The 17422-nt window shown below is 41.3% G+C and overlaps 2 protein-coding genes across 8 annotated transcripts in view; one reads left to right on the top strand and one right to left on the bottom strand.

Annotated features, from left to right (window-relative positions):
• Positions 1 to 650: 650 nt before the first annotated feature.
• Positions 651 to 16427, bottom strand: ODR4 (odr-4 GPCR localization factor homolog). 2 transcript variants are annotated; one of them, XM_023931605.2, is made up of 14 exons: positions 15964 to 16427; positions 14753 to 14886; positions 14525 to 14656; positions 14054 to 14149; positions 12831 to 12937; positions 12099 to 12135; positions 11836 to 11976; positions 11197 to 11292; positions 10671 to 10736; positions 9257 to 9385; positions 8505 to 8595; positions 7382 to 7567; positions 2278 to 2370; positions 651 to 1732 (listed from the first exon to the last, which is right to left on the bottom strand). In XM_023931605.2, the coding sequence occupies exons 2-14, from the start codon at positions 14849 to 14851 to the stop codon at positions 1665 to 1667; spliced, it is 1341 nt and encodes a 446-aa protein (XP_023787373.2). In that variant the 5' UTR covers positions 14852 to 14886; positions 15964 to 16427; the 3' UTR covers positions 651 to 1664. The 2 variants fall into 2 exon arrangements, with proteins under 2 accessions (XP_023787373.2, XP_023787374.2); XM_023931606.2 differs by having other exon boundaries at positions 15828 to 15984.
• TPR (translocated promoter region, nuclear basket protein) overlaps positions 16016 to 17422 on the top strand; it is a 34648-nt gene continuing 33241 nt past the window's right edge. For all 6 annotated transcript variants that reach the window (XM_086842755.1, XM_086842754.1, XM_086842751.1 and 3 more), the window contains exon 1: positions 16016 to 16476. In XM_086842755.1, the coding sequence (XP_086698881.1) occupies positions 16230 to 16476 (247 nt within the window). In that variant the 5' untranslated portion in view covers positions 16016 to 16229. The remainder of the gene's footprint in view (positions 16477 to 17422) is intronic.

Below are 17422 nucleotides of genomic sequence, written 5' to 3'. Positions count from 1 at the left end.
GAGTTTTGTGTTACAGGCAACTAAAGAATAATCTTTTTTTTATCTTACCTCCAAAAGCACACACTATTCTTAAAAAAAAAAAAAAAAAGAAAAAAAAAAAAAAAGAGAGATAGCACCTTTCTTCTAATTATACCCCTGTTCCTCCTTATAACAGATTGTAGCAGAGCAATTTTTAAACCAACCATATTCTGAGGAATGTTATAAAATTTCTCCCATTTTCTGGACAACCCTTAGCCTCCCCTGGATGTCATCTGTCCTCCTGATTCCTGCCTATTGATTCCACTCAGTGGTACAGAATAAAAAGCAATTCTAAAACCCACAGCTGAAACCAGTGCCTCCAATACAACACCATCTTCCTCTAGGAATCCCCACCTGAGCAATGCTGAGGACAGAAGGTCAACATGGTCTTTCAAAATTTACAATACTAAATACTTTACAATACTAAATTACAATACTAAAACTTTCAATACTAAAAGCAGCCCCTTTTTCCAAACATGTAAAACAGAATGCACACGCAATAGTAGTAAAGACGCCTTTCTCAGAGTTACCTTTAATAAAGGTATCCCAGTAGATACTTGATTATGCTTTAGAATCAAAGGGTTTATTTTTTTGTCTTCCACTGCCTTCAAACAAACAAACAAACGAACAAATTTGCATTGGTATTAAAATGCCTTTAATTCTTTTCTGTTGTAGTTCAGTTCCGAGTAAACATCACATTTCATATACAGATTACCTTTATTACTAGAATTAATTCCCTCCTTCCACCTTCCTCATGTCAAGTAAACATGTAACTGGCCAACATCCCCAGGAGAATCTCTCATAATGGAAAGCTCTCTTTTTATAATCTAAAAATCCTGATTAGTAGTAATTTTGATAACTTGCCTGTATCTACAAGATAACACACAAGGCCTGTCTAGGTGTAACTTTCACAGGAATAGTTAAAATTGCAAGATAACAATGATTGTATTGGAGCTGGACAGAGATACCCTCATCAGGAGGCACTGAGTCAAAAGGCAGCAGTATACACACAGCTCAGCAATGCCATGCATTTCATTGGTTTCTGAGCTCTTCAGTCTTGAACCAAGCTATTTACAGGCTGCCTTGGTCTAGTTTTGAAACTTTTAGAAACTATTCGTATGCATTTTATGCTAGTTAGCCAGTATTATCTAAAACAATGTGTACAGTTAAATGCTAGCTTCATTAAAACTAATTTTCCCCCAAGTTAACTGTAACAAAATAAGATTTCTCTTTGCAAAGGAACCCTTAAAGCAGGAATTGTCATACCAGGTCATTATGCAGGTTTTACCAATACCCTGAGAAACAACAGGAGCAGCATTTACCATTAAAGGAGCCAGATCCTATATTTTTTTAAGGGACCTCTCCAGAAAATAATATTATCATTCACTTATACAGAGTGACAGGGTTAGTTTCTTGTAAACCTGATTCACCCTCTACTTGATTCTCTAAGTGTATAATTCTATTTGATCTAGGAAGTGTATGATGGAACAAGGTAACTGAACCTACCATTAAAGTTTACATTGCACATCTACCTGGTGAGATTTAGGCAACAATTCTGAATTATTATCTTAACCCCAGCTATTTCCATCTTGTGAATGGCCAACACTTCCCAGGAACTGTGGTGGCTGGAGTTTAATCACTGGATATCAATCACTGAAGTAGTTGAAGGAGAAAATCGATGCCAGGACTGCAACAGCGGCTGCCACGACCAGCCCTAAATCCAGAGGGAAGAAGCAGTGAGGGAAGGGCAGCACAGGCAGCAGCAGGCAGGGAGGGGAGGGTGGGTCCAGGGAAATGAGCACAAGGAGAAACAAAAAGAGCTACCCCAAAAACTACTGTTATTAGCATGCTCATTACTGATGCAGCCGAGGAGACAGAAAACCCCAAAACAACTTTGATTATGTAAGGGAAAACATTTTTACATTCAAACCAAACGCATATTTACTTTTATTTAATCTTCCAGTTACTATATTCCATTTTTAATAATTAATAGAAATCAGAAGTAACTGCTTTGTTGACTAAAGTGTATCTATTTCAATATAAGCAGACCCACAGCAAAGAGAGCTGAACTAAGGGCAGACAGATCTCTGAGAGCTGGACAAGGCAGTACCATGAAGAAGTTGCAATGGAAAGGATAGTTCTGTGGCTGGTGCTCCCTGAATTTCTGAGCTGACAATTAGGATGCTGTGAGAACTAAGAGTCCTGAAAGGGCCCACTGCAGGTTCTAGAGAGCCATAACAAAAATCTGAAGGAACATACCCATATTTTGTTGGAGCTTCAACAGCAACACTGCTTTTGTCAGCTGTGCCTCTTGTGTGTCACTCGGGCTGTCAGCCACTGGGCAAATATCAACTGCATGGAAATCAAGGGAAGAAGGGAAAAAATTATAGTTATGTTTTACAGTGAATTAATTCAAAAGACCAAGAACTTCACATCAACTTTATAAAGTGTATTTATGGTAGAAAAAACCAGTTTATTGCAGTAGAAGTGGTACAACAGCAATAGCAATAGTGCTAAACTATGCTGTGTGGCTGGAAGGGAAAAACTAAAGAAACAAAATACATTTCAAGAGTTCCTCTTCCAAAACTCATTTTCCACACCCTGCTTCCAGAGTAACATTCCCAACCCTCTTTGCATAGCCTGGGAGAATTTGACTACTAAAGAGGGAAGCACCAAAATGTACCATTAAGCACCTTCCAAGATCAAAGATTCCTTTCAGAGCCATCTGTCCCAAGTTCAGGGTACATGCAAATCCCACTGCCACGAGAGGAGAGGATGAACCCAGCAGCACTTCCCTACCCAACAGCCAGAGATGCATTTTTTCCAACCACAGAAGTTTCTTTTTGAAGATCCCCTAAAAATACCCTTTCACAGCAGGCATGGAAGACTCATTCCTCTTGGAAGAATTACTAAATCCCTAGTCTGCCCAGCCAGGATGTGAGAGAGCTTGAGTCTATTTCCAGGAGGATGGGACTCAAACCTGTATCTATTTCCTTTGCAAAGATCTCCTAATCCCTTGGCTATATCCAGCTTATTAGAAGGGCAGGAAAGAAAGAAGGGGATTAATCTCCAGTCCTTCAGCCCATCTTGTCTGAGCCACATAGAGCCAGCATGGAATACACCATACACCCGCACAGTGACAAGGCTGCTTGATGGTGGTGGGCCAAAGGCCTTCAATTTGCAGCAGTCCTGTTTCCAGGAGTTTGCTAAGGCTTCGCTTGCCAAAAGTTTGGATTACAATTCAGAATCTATAACCACAGGCACCTTCTGCACAAGCAAAGGGTAAGACAAAGTGTTTGTCACAGCAGTGAGAGCTGGATGTGTCTGGGAAGAACGGGACAGGCAGGCTGAGGTAAGAGAATAAGCCTAACAGACTGATCAGGAGACAAGGAAACCCCCCAGCAGTACCAGGTATCAGGGTTTAGAAGACCATGAGACACTGATCTGAATAAAAACAGATCTCCATTTCCACAGAAGGGTTATCCATAATAAATCACAAATTACATGCTTGAGTAATAAGGCACATCCTTTGTGTGATTCATATGCAAATGATTCATGAAGTACTTTCTCTGTCATTAGCTATGGTGGAAATGGATAATCTAGATGTGATCAGAAAGGTTGTTTCTGTTGAGTCATGTGGATAATTGCCTTCAAAATCTCCTTAAGTCAAACTTGCACAAGACCTGTTGCAGGAAAACACCCAAACTAGGCTTCTAAAACCTGTCTTTAGGGTTTTTATCCCTAAACCCACTGCATTGGTACAGGATGTACAGCAGCAGAGAAATCACTAACCGACTGATACGAAACTCAACAGGACAGTGAGCTATATAAAGACATTGCTTGCATATCTCTCTGTGAGAAGCATATACATGTAAATTCAACAATATTTCAGTGCTAAGTGTGTTTTTAAAAGAGAAATTATCAAATAACCCTGAATCCCACTGGTCATTAATGAAGCCATGGCTAGATCGTTATTTTCTTTGTACCAATAAAGACACTCCCTCAGCTGCCTAAAATATGAATAGAAGTCTACAGCTATAGAAGTTATTAATTGTTCCAAGATAGGTTTTAAGTAAGTATCTTAACTAGCACAGTAAAAACTTCTGTCAGTTTTGAATTCCATAAAACATCCCACTTTGGGATAATATGACTACATTTGTTGGGTCACCTCTAGAGTCCAGCTCCAGCAGGTTCCTTACTGCTGTATATTTGATGGGCAGGTAGGACAGTCCATGCCCTCTAACTTGAGGTTTCTTTGTGCCTCCCTGTGCTGAGAGGACCTTTGAAAGCTGCACATCAAGGCAGCTGCACATTCCTCACCTGTTAAGAGGGGAAAAATAAAAAAGACAAAGAGAAAAAGAAAAAAGAACCACTCTTGAGCTATTTATTTACTTTTGGCATAAAGGCAGGCCTTTATGCCAAAGATTTACATGTGGAGAAGCTGTAGCACAAATCACACAAATAATTTTCATAGCAGATGTTTTCTAGTACCAATTAGATGAATCCTTAATTCTTCAGTTTCCTAAACAAGATGGGGAAGTGATTACCACTGCTGAAGTCTTATTTCTGTCTGTACACTCAGGGTATTTAGCAGCTCAACCCCTGCACCAAGGAGGTGCAGGGATTTAGTAAATCAGAAATGCATAGTTTTCAGTTGCCTGTATTAGAGCACTAAATACCTTGAAATTATAGTGTTACAGCTATTTAAGACTTCCATTTATAAACAGCCCAGAGTTTACTTTCTATTTTCCACAAAGCAATTTTAAAGTATGACCCATTGGTGTCCCCACTGGAGAGCTGTACAAGGAGTCAAGAGACTGAAACTTCAGGAGACAGCAGGAGAGCCCAAGTTCAGTAAACACATAAAACTGACCTCAAAAATTCATGTTTTGACTAAAAGCTGCCTAAAAAATAAATATTTTTCCTATACTGATTAGATCTTCTTCTTCTAAAGTGCATATTTTAAAGAGCAACAAAATCCGAAATTATTTCAAAAGCCTGCTTGTATTCTTGAATTTTAGAGAATTCTTTTCATCAGCAAACTTTCCCCAGAACCTCAGTATGAACAGCATTTCCAGTTAATTCGAGGTAGATGCCTCACCAGAACTGTGACACAAACAGAAAGGCTGATGACAAAATTCCCTACAAACCAAATGCTGAATATTGACTGTTATTAACAAAGTTAGAGAAACAACACATGCTTCCCAAGACAAAATGATGCACTGGAAAAGCCTTTGCACAAGAGAAACCACAAACTCTTATTATAACACAAAAAACATGTTCACAGCAATACGTAGACATTTCATACCAAGGAAACAATAAAAATCAAATCCCATAATTACTGGGATTTTTTTTTTTTAGAATGCAGAACACTTTGCATGCATTTAACCAGACTCTTTCTAAAATGACCTTCCTGGTGTGATAAAAGTGTATAAATAACTTGTGATTTTAATAAACCACCAGTGACTGATGCCTCAATATTAATTATCAGAATGAACAGTGCTGTGTTGACAGCATTATTGATATCACTGCTATTAACAGAGCCCATTCAACGGACAAACTGTGGTGATCACCAAGACAAGGCCAGGCTTTCCCAAAATCCCCTTGCATGTTTTTACTCTCTTCTATGCAATTATTTTAATTTGTGGGTTGGGTTTTTTTTTAAAAGAAAATACACACCTACTTTTATTTGCTTTTCTTTAAAAGAAAAGGAATATAAATACCCCCCAGTTAACTCTACAAGCAGCACTCTACAAGAACACCCAAGCTCCTTCTGTAGCCATCACACCTATTGTTGAGACAAATCTTTGGGATGCCCTGCCGTGAGTAGAAAGGTGCTTCCTTCCTACCTGCAGCTCACACAACCTTACATAAGCAATAAAGCTGAACTGACTCATCACCACTCTCCTCCCACACTTCTCTCCACTGCTACAACAATACTCATTTGCTTCTTTAAGCTACACCGATTCCTTAAAGCTCAGTAGTAATTAGTTTTAAGAGTATTAAAGTTACTCTAATAATGCCAGAGATTTTTATTGGCTTTCCTGTTTTCCTTGAGGTTCCTGTACACCTCTTACTACTCAAGAGGATGAGTCACTTCACAGCTAAAAGGTCTAGTTAAAGCCTGGGGAGAGCTGATTCATTTAGAAAGACAAGAATTTATGGTTAGCTCTGAAATTAGGAAACTCAAAGCCCCCTCCAAGTTAACGTGTAAGTCAAGGAGAATATCAACTCACAGTTCAACCTGCACAGCAAGTAATGGTTACATTGCCCAGTTTTTGTCCCTAAATACCAGCATTAAAAAGTGTTCACAGTTCTTATCTGAGAATTAGTGTTGGATTTTTGATTTATTTGAATTATAAAACTGGAACCTGCAGCTTATATGCATTTTGAAGGGGGAAAAAAAAAGGGGAGTAAAAATCTCTTCCATAAGACCACAGGAAATGTTATTAGGTGCAGTTCAGTGTCATATTTGAATTCTACATTGAAATCAACATTGCAAGGGGAAAAAACCCAACAGGGAATTATATAAACCAGAAATATTAAGGAAGAGGAATTCCATAACTAGATTATGGCAAAATATCTGTATTAAAATTAATATAGCAGTCTCATAATCAGACCACAAACTTGTAAGACATGCAGTAGAAAATGGAAAGTGCTCTCAATTTTGTTTTCACTCCAGGTGAACCACAAATCTTCAGGTTTGGGCACTGCATTTGGTACATAAATTAAAACACTGAGAATAAAGAAAGGTATCTGGCATTTTAGAAAACATCAGGTGTAGCATAAAAACTTCTTGAAAGACACATTAGACTATATGAATGTTTTGCTGGAAGAATTTTTAAAGTGTTTTTAATTCTGTAGTGAAAAAACAGGAGATTTGACTAAATCACTCACCGTATTCTAATTTGTCTCAAAACTAATTAGCACTGAAAAGATGAACTACTGAAAGTGGAAATGTATATATTAATGTAAAAAATAAATTTTTACAGGACATTTTTTAAGACTTTATTTGTCAATAAAGGATCCCCTCTAATTCATGAGCAGAGTGGCACATGCAAAGGTTGGTTAACCATCTCTTCATGTTTCTACAAAAGCTTATGAGCTGCAGCCATGGCTGCACTGTAAAAACAAAATATTTGAGAGGAGAAAAAGAAATCTGTTCCAAGAAACACAAACTGTTAGAAACCTGATCATTTTCCACAATATATTTAAGCTGTAATGAATCGTTATTAATCCTTAGAGTTGCATATGAAGTAAGTTGACCTTAGGCACATCCATATCTAGATAAAACTGGCCTATGCCATTAGTCAGGCATTTTTCTAGCCCCTGACCCAGCCTGCCCTGGCTCTCAGATATTTACCTGTGCTAATGTCCTCAGCTATGTGCATATCTTCAGCTTGCACAGGCTGATCCAACATCTCCACGAAACGTTCCTGGATTTCTCCAGCAGCCTCATCACCAAACTTATAATCACTGAGCATCACACTGGATCCAGCAACTGGGACAAACAGTCTCTGAGGCAAGACATGATATTCCCTCTCAAAATCTAAAAAGAAAGAAATACCATCCCAAAAAAAGCCTTGAGAGTTATGATAAGATTCTTATATAATCTCTGAGCATAAGATAAAGTCATTGCAAAAGAAGAGCTCAAGGTCCCTGTGTAGAAACCCTGCTTTCAGACATGCCTAGTTTAGTTGGCTGCTATTATATGGATTTATGTCCTTACATTATTAGTCTCTTCAGAAATACCCACAGCAGCTCCAAAACAGACCATAAACCACAAAGCAGAGCTTTTGGAATGACTTGCAGGAGGGCTCTGGGAGAGCCTGCAGGTAAGAGCTCCCCGAGGAGCAGGATTTCACCAGCACAAAGGATTGCAGGGGTGTCACATTCAGAGCCACAAAGTTTGGGTGCCACCTAGAGAGGGGACCCAGAACTACGTGCAATTGAAAAGGCTCTTCCTGCCCAAGATATTCCCATTGATTTGTCAATTAAGTCCTTTTTGGTTTAAACACAACAAGACAACAATACAACTGCAGTAACTTAAAGGAGTTTAAGGAGTACTGGCATGGTCTCTATCAAGTTTTAACACATTTCAATATTAATAGGAACACCATACATGGATTTAAAAAATAAAAATAAAAATTTAAAGTGTGAAAGGTACAGTTGGAACTTCAGAGACAAGAGTTTCAACTACAGAAGTTCTAAAAATCACAAAATTTCTGATGAGTGAGGAAGAAGCTGGGATTGCATTTTGTGGTTACAGGAACTGAACATAAACATGGTGTAAAAGCTGTGATGACAAAGGACACCAACTTGACAAACAAATTTACAGATTTAAGAAAAAGCCAAGGCTGACAAGCAGCAATTATACCTTTTACTTTTTATTCTGCTCTAATCATACTGGAACTTCACTATAATAGAATTTTCTACAATCACTAAAATTCACTGCAAATATAAGCTGGTTTTTTTTTATTTCTTACTTTTTTTCTGAGGTCCTTCATTTAAAATCAGATCTTCAAACAGTATTTCACACCGATCACTCAATGTGTTTATTATGTCTCTTTTCAAAGCCTGCAAGGACACAGTGAAATAATTAGGAATGTCAAAGCTATTTGCAAAGATTTAAACCAGGAAGAAATAATGAAAGAAGCCCCATATGTTAAACCCATGACAAAAGAATAGGTTTTTTCCCTAGAAAATAAAAACTAGTATGAATTTTCAAATTAATAAACTGTAACTTATTAATAAAGAGAAGCTAATATTACCAAAAGAATTGTTATCCAGAAGGAAAACCATAAAACAAAAATGAAAAGCGGAAAAAAAGTTTTAGGATTGTTAGGATAAGAACTGGCAACTTCTAGATATTTACCAGTAAAACCAAACAAAAATAACCATGAGACACTGACTCGGTGAGAGAAAAAAAAATAAATTACTGAGCAAGTAAATTTGAATTTTACCTCTAAAGATAATAATAAATTTTACTTCTAAATATAAAACTGTAGTCTGCAAAGCCCTTTGACAATTTGTGTAAAGACTCCCCAGAGCCCAGCCTGTGCCCAGCCACAGCACACATACCCACTCCCTAGAAGAGTTAGAAAAACTAACCCCACATGGCTTCTAAAGTAATCTCCCATCCAACATTTTGACCCCAGTTTAGACCATTCTGGCAAATTAAAAACAGTATGCCAAGTACCACGTAATGTTTCTGATGGACTAAGACCCTGCTCAGTACCTGAATGGCTTCTTTAACCTTGGGCTTGTTGCTATGGATGTAGGCCCTGCATTTCACAGCTCCCCGGAGGTTTATGGAACCGCTGCACACTTGCACCGTCGCTGTGGACCTGGCATTGGCACCCTGGCACTGAGGAACAAACACATCCACTTTTACCCCAGGCCCAGGCACCTGCAGCAGAATCACTAAAACCAGAACCAGCTAACCAACAGCAGGTGTTTACACACAATCTGTTTCCCTCATCATGTATAGCTTATTTTATTTGAGTTATTCATTTGGTTAGGTAAGACTGAAAATCTCTTTTCTGTTATGGAATATGTGTTTATCTCTCCAGGTGTTTCAAACACTTGAAATCTTACGAGATTTTGAAACTTTCCAGGTTTGTGGCAAATAACAGCATTGCAAGTGATAAGTCTTTTCCAGACTTTTTTAAACATTGAAGTTTTCATGTTTGCTATAATCAGTGTAACCTAGGGTCTGCTGGGAGTCATCCCATCAGTCACTACCAATTATACACGTGGTCACACTGAGAGCTGCATCAAACTGTTGCCTAGAAATGCTCTCCTTAATTACCACAACAATGAGTGTGAGCATGAAGCACTCCAGGGCAACACCTGGGAACACTGGGATGCAGAACTTCCACACCAGCTGCACAAACCACTTCTGCCAAAGAAGATTTCCTCTCCCTGCAGCAACTAACCTCAATACAACAGATAGTAACAACAAAAGAAGCTGAGATACTCATGGAGTCCTTAAAATGGCACTGGAAACACTTCTAGTTTTGCTGAACATAACTTTGAGAATCCAGGAAGCACCTCACAAAACATAGAAGGCTATGAAACAATGCCTGGACACATCTGGACCTCAAGACTGGGGCACTAAATTCATGGTTCTTCACAGCTCTGGTAGGGAGGAAACTTCTGACAGATGCAGCAGTTCCAGATGATGATTTAGCTCACTGGATCTGTGCCTTAATCCAGAGCTGGAAGCTGAGCTTCTGACAAAAGCATCCAAGTGAATGTCCAAGCTAGCCAGGGCAAGCTGAAGTGTGGGGATGACTCTGAACTTCAGATGCAAAGTCACTTGAAATCAATGTACACAGGTACCTACAAGTATCCTACTACCAAATGAATTAATCACAGGACTTCTTTACCATAACCTGTTCTCCAGTCTTTCAACTATACTGTGGAATTCATGGAAAACATGGCTATCACACCACAAGAATTTCTAAAGGCACAAAATATGCAGATCTGCTGACAATCAGTTTCACATTCAATATGCAAGTGGGAAAAAAAAAAGTCTTAGGACTAAGTGTCAATTTCTAGACAATAATTGAGAACCCTGTTATTTTATTTTGTGCTCTATTTTATAATTTAAAGGCGAGCTTATACTTTGCAAGCCACTAAAAACTTACCAGCTGTGTCAGAACCTTGACATCAGAAAACTGAGTGCTGGGCTGAGTATTTCCTCTGAACTTTTTCTGAGGGGAAAAAAATTCTTTGTGTCATGAAACAGGAAAATTAGTTCCCGAAACAGTCTCCTCACTATGGCACAGAGTATGCCCTAGTTTATAGCCTTTGAGAAAAACAGCACTTAGAAACCAACCATGAGAATAGAACCACAAAACTGAGAGATGAATGCATCAGCCAACGAAGTGACAGACAGGTATTTGAAATGTCATTCACACCTCACTCCGTGCTCTGTAATGGAAACATTTCAGTCACTTCACACATAATTACTGCATTCACAACAGCCCGAGGAGGGAGAGGCAATCTGCAGGAATGGAGCTGAGAACAGGAGTAGTTCTGTGTATGAGTTACCTGGAACAGCCAATCAGATCAACAAATACTGCACAGGACTTGTCTCAGTCAATGCTTTGCCACACAGAGGTTCCAACCACGTATCTGTTAGAGCTCAATTCCTCCTTGTTTGGTACTCACCTGCCCTTCCAGCAGTTCTGTATCCTCATCTTTAACTTGGCCATTGATCAGAAAAACACTGTCTTCTATCTGTTTTGACCATCGGTTTAACCCATTCTTTAAAATAAGTGAAAAAAAAAAAATCACAAGAAAGAGGAAAGAATTTTACTAAAGGGTTGAACAGTACCATGCTGAAACTTACAGAAGTATGTGTTTTAACAGTTACTCTGAGAGAGTTTTAAAGTATCTGAAAAATCTATGTTTTTCCAAAGGTAAACCTTAAATAGACCACATTCAGAACAAATTAAGAAGCAAGCACTGCAAAATACTGAAGTGCCACCCCAGGGATTTGGGGGTTGTAGAGAGGGTTGCAGCCCATTGAAAGTCAACTCATAGCAAAAGCATAGCCCTGCATGAACTGGGTGTAACCTTTCATTAGGTGAGGCGCCAGAGAGGTTACCTGGGATACTCATGACAATAATTTTGAACAAAGGAAATTTCTCACTGAGCACAGCAGAAGAATTACATTTAAAAGAGGAATAATTGCTAAACATTTTCCACTTATTAGTCCTACTCCTCTCCTGCACTGCACTCTTTCTCTCTTATTTAATTTTCAGCAGAGAAATGGGTGTGTAAGAACTGGTGCAGACAGTGAATTACCTTGGTATTCTTCTCCAGGTCGTGGTTGGGGGAAGTAGCAAGAAGTGGAATATGGATGTTCACATTTACTGTGCAGCCCAAAGCTACCCAGGAAGCAGTCAGAGCACTCTGGTATTTCCAATCTGCTGGTTTAGCTGAACTCTGAGAGCAGAAAAGAAAAGCCATAAAGCATCTATCCAAAGCACTGTATTGAGGCTTTTTTGGGTTTTAGCGTTACTTGCCATGCATTAAAAGCTGCGTGTGGCACAGCAGGACAAGCTTACCTTTGGGTCCTGAACATCGTAGGTGCGGCAAACTACTCTGTGCTATTTAAAGGAAAAGATCCAGTGAAAAGCAAGGGAACAACTAAGAACAATTCACATTTAACTTTGTCCTCTACTAAACTTCCTTGTCAAGCTAATTTATGCTCTGAAGCAAGTTCTCACCTTTCATCAGTGTAAAAAAAATGAGAAAACATTTGCCTTAAATCTCCAACTACCACAACGATGCTGTGCTATCACTTACAAATTAACACCAATATGTACTGACAGAAGCACCAAGGCACCAACTTGTAATTTTTCCACATCTCTCTCCCCTCTCAGAGAAAAATCCTTGCTACCTCTCCTTGTATGATGTCATTACCAACAGCTCCTGCATTCTGCTGCAGCTCTAGTATTAATCCCACAGGCCTGCTGCTCCCCCAATTTCATGCAAGCACCCATGGTAACAGCAATTCAAGGTTTTTTCAGTTCATGCAAGTCAGGACTGACTAGGAAAGGTGTCATTTGATGCTGTCACACAGACATACCTCATAAGAAATGATGGAAATTTTGCAAGGACAAAAGGGTCAATAGTCTTAACCATGGCTAATCAGAAAACTTCATTATTTCAACTTATACATATCTAGCTGAACTTAAACAGCCTCTTCCTCCCTAATTCTTATTTATTCAGTACTAACTGGATACAAGAGGTTGGGATAGCAGCCTCAGTCAATAAAACTTGCTCATAAAGGATACTTTTTTGTAGCAGAACAGATTTGCAGTGCTGCTCTGTCTGAGACCTCCTCCTCAGCAGGTTTCCAGAGCCTTCTTTTACTCAAGGACTTTTCCACTGAGAAGATTAGCTGAAGACAAAAAATATATTGCAAAAATACACACTATAATTCCTAGAAAATAGTATTGTACTAAAATTTTAAGTCCAAGTGATATCAAAATTATGTATAAGCAAGAAAAACAGCTTACATGTCACCAAAACACATTAAAAGAACACTTAACAGGGGTTCAGAGGCTCTTTTCCCCAAAGTGAAAAAGGCTTGTGAAATCTTAATTTCATTCCCTTATAAACCAAAGCAAGCAGTACACACTCACGTGTCTAACCTACATGTTTTTGTCCTTACAGACATATTACAGTTTTGTGCCTATCAGCTAGGCCAGGAAAGCTGTGCAAAAGAGCTACTACTAATTATAAAAAACAAATCCCTCCCCAATTTTAAATGCATCAATCACTGATCACCTGGACACAGCTCACCCTTTTTAGTCAGCTACCAGTTTCATTAAGCACAACTGAGATGCAATTACACTGAACTGCCAAAATTGACTCTTAGATCTCAGGCTGCCAAACCTGCTCATGTTTAAATCACTTACCATGATTACGTTAGAAAAATTATAAAATTAACATACATTTTCAGAACTGAAAGCAAATACGGCAGTAGATGCCCCAATACTGTACCAATAATGCATTTTAAGTCTATCATGTAGTTCTGAGTATGTCCTAAATTTAATACTGGACCCTTAAGTCAAGTGCATGTCCTAGACAAGACGTTTCTCTTAAAGGAATCAGTATTATAGATCTTTCACTACTGTAAGCACCTCTAAACTGAGTGATTCGTTCAGACAAGGAAAGCTAGTGTGTTAACATCACTAGGACTTGTGCCACAAGGATTTAGCTTAATATAAACCTTGAGGACGTTTTCCCAAGCCAGAATGTGCACATTCAGTAAATACCGATAAACACAGTAAATACAAATTCAGATTTGCTACTAAAGCAACAAACAGGAGGTTAACAAACACTGTCCCACAACAGGGATTTCTGAAGTTCCAGTCTCAAAACCACACGTCAAAGCACAAAGCTTGTGAAATAAAGCAACAAAACAACTGTATTTTAGTCAAGTCAATGACAGAAAATTCCTCACATGCACAGCTAAATATGCTGCTGTCCTTCCAGCAGCAACTCTGCTTACCTTGCGCAAAGCATTTTGACTGTCTTTTGCCAGCTCTGGAGTTACAATCATAAACACACCGAGAACCAGCAACCCCCCAGGGAGCATTCTGGACACCTTGAAAATAAAAATGAGCACTAATTAATAGGATTGGCAATCTAGAAACCATGTAACTCGATGTATCAAAAATGACTGGTGAGACAAGTCTGCGCCAAGAGAAGAAGTGAACTAAGGGAGACGAAGGTTTTGACTAACAGGACCCTCTCCATGCGGGAACATATACTGAAAGTGCTCTCCCTTCAGTAATAACAAAAAACCTGAAAACAATAAGGCTATTTCTGGTTTAAAACATCTGTGCACAGCATGGTTACGAGGACTCTATCACTTTGAGAAAAGGACTTAAGATGACACAAGTACTGAGATCCTTTGTGTCCATCTTATTTCCCTCCTGTTCATCCCACCTCTTTGTCACCTGCCATGGTAGTTCCTCACCTGACTGGCGTGTGTGGTGATCCACTCCTCATCCAGGGATGCCAGCTTGGGAGGGCCCACACTCTCCTCCTGCTGCTGCTCCTTGAGAGGGGTTCGCACAGCCCGAATGACATAGTCCCGTTGTGGGGAGCACTTGCCAAAACATCAATAGAAGAAAACACCTTGAGACTGGTGAAAAGGCATTTCCCCAGTTCACAGAAATTGACGGAAGGACAATTCCATACTTACCTGCCCTATCAACAAGCCCGTGACATATGGCTTCACCTTCGTGCTGAGCTCTGTCAGATACTGCCCAATACCCTCCTCAACAAGATATGTTCTACCCATGGCTCCAGGTTTTAGTGAGGTGTTGTAGTTCCAACCTACAAAACACACAATGCATATGGTGAAATAAGGTACATACACTGCAGTAGGTACAGGAGAACAAGTCTCACACAAAGATCTTTTAGAACTCTTTGTTTGAAAAATCCCTGCAAGGTCATCGAGTCCAGCCATTCCTCCATGCCCTCCATTGACCCATGTCTCCAAATGCTACATCCACATGGCTTTTAAATCCCTCCAGGGATGGGGACTCCATCCCTGTCCTGAGCAGCTGTGCCTGGGCTGGACAATCCCTTCAGTGAATAAACTTTACCAACATCCGACCTGACCCTCCCCTGGCACAGCTTGAGGCCATTTTTCCTTGTCCTATCCCTGTTCCTGGGAGCAGAGCCCGACCTGCCCTGGCTGCCCCCTCCTGTCAGGGAGTTGTGCAGAGCCAGAAGGTCCCCCCTGAGCCTCTTTTTCTCCAGACTGAGGCCCTCCAGCTCTCTTGGCCTCTCCTGGGGCACCAGCCCCTTCTCCAGCTCTGTTCCCTTCCCTGGACATGCTCCAGCCCCTCCATGTCTTTCTTGTCATGAGGGGCCCAAAACTGAACCCAGGATTTGGATTTTGAAATGCCTTCAAGAAACAGTATCTGCTTGCACGATACTTTTAAGGATGTACTGCTCCATTCGCACAAGGACTTGCTCAGTTCCACCCAAGTCCTTTAACATGCCCTACACCACTTCCATTCTAGTTCCTAAGGACTCAAAGCACAGCATCTGCAGACATTTCAATAAGCCGCCTTTGCAGATCCCCCGCAGAACCCAGGCCATGAGGGCTGACACAGACTCCCATCCCTTCCCTGTAGAGCTAGTCTGAAAACCCCTTCATGCCTGGAGAGCTCTCCTAAAGAATTAAGCATTAAAAAGCTGAAGCCCAAGAGCACAGGGTGAGGAAGCAAAGGGCATCCTAAACCTCCATAAGGAAGGGGCTCGCACACCTCAACTCATGCCCCCACAATCGGGCTCAGCACTTTCAGATCCCCGCGCTCAAAACCTGCACATGCCCGGGATCAGCACCTCCGGACCGCCAGGGTTCAGCACCTGCACATCCCCAATTTCGACAACCACCCTTACCTCAGCCGAGCAGAGGTGGCCGGTCCTACGTCATCGGTAAGCGCCGCGGAGCAGTGAGATGATGCACGCCAATGCCGAGCAGAGCGCGGGAAAAGGACGAGCGGGGTGACGCAAAGCACTCCCCCCCGTACCGCCATGCTGGGAGTGGCGGGAAGCGGCCGCGTTTCCCCGGCACCTCCCGGGCACACAGGTCACCTTAGAAGCATAGATAGCTCCGTATTCGTCATGGCTACGAGGCCGTGGGGTCTCCTAGCCCGACTGTGGCGATGACGCGATGCAGCCGCCACACCCATGATGGCGGACGGCGCGGCCGTGCCGGAAGCGGAAGCGTGCCCGGCGGCGGGCGGTGCTGTGCTGGAGCCATGGCGGCCGTACTGCAGCAGCTCCTGGAGCGGGCTGAGCTCGCCAAGCTGCCCCGCGCCGTGCAGGGCAAGCTGGAGCGCTTCCTGGGCGACCAGCAGGGCGAGATCGACGGGCTGCGTGCCCGGCATGAGCGCTTCAAGGTGGACAGTGGTGAGTGCGGGCGGCGGGCCCGCGGTCCCTGTGCACAGGAGAGGCAGCGCGGGCATAGCGCGGAACGCGATGTTGTCTTCCAGAGACTCTCGGGGGTTGCCCTGGGGGCTGTGGGGCCGGGAGAGGGCTGGGAAGGGGCCTGCAGTGGGACCTGATGGGTGTTTATCTTTTTTATCTTTCGCTTTGGCTCCTGGAGTATTTTCTCTTTTTTTTTTTTTTTTTTGTTTTTTTTTGGTTTTTTTTTGTTTTGTTTTGGTTTGGTTTGGTTTGGTTTTTTTTTGGGTTTTGTTTTTTTTTTTTCTTTCTAAGAGACGTTCAGGGTTAAAACTGTGTTTGAAGTGGTCTTGAAGAACAGCTTTTGGTCAGGTTTTTAACTACATTGATACGCAGAGGTCTGATGAGGAGCGGCTGTGGGAAAGGGGCTCAGCCTGGAGAAAAGGAGGCTCAGGAGGGATCTTCTGGCTCTGCACAACTCCCTGACAGGAGGGGACAGCCAGGGGGGAGTTGGGCTCTGCTCCCAGGGAACAGGGACAGGGTGAGAGGAAACGGCCTCAAGTTGCATCAAGGAAAGTTCAGGTTCGATATTGGGGAAAAAATCCTTTACTGAAAGGGTTTTCCAGCCCTGGCACAGCTGCCCAGGGCAGTGGTGGAATCCCCATCCATGGTGGGATTTTAAAGCCCTGTGGATGTAGAATTTGGGGACATGGATCAGTGGTGGCCTTGGCAATGCTGGCCAATGGTTGGACTCTGATCTTAGGTGTCTATTCCAAACTAAACAGTTCTGTGCTTCAGTCTGCTTTGGTCCTCGTTGTGGAGGAGAAATACAGCTTTGTTCACATAGCCCTCAAACAGCCTTAGGTTTATATTTTACTGTCAAATCCATTCCTGATGGAAAATCACCCTGATGGAATAAATATTTTGATACTGATTTGGAGATGAGTTGATC

The sequence above is a fragment of the Cyanistes caeruleus genome, chromosome 9, assembly GCF_971803275.1.
Source record: "Cyanistes caeruleus chromosome 9, bCyaCae1.hap1.1, whole genome shotgun sequence".
NCBI lineage: Eukaryota > Metazoa > Chordata > Aves > Passeriformes > Paridae > Cyanistes > Cyanistes caeruleus.
This window is presented reverse-complemented; position numbering and strand designations above follow the sequence as displayed.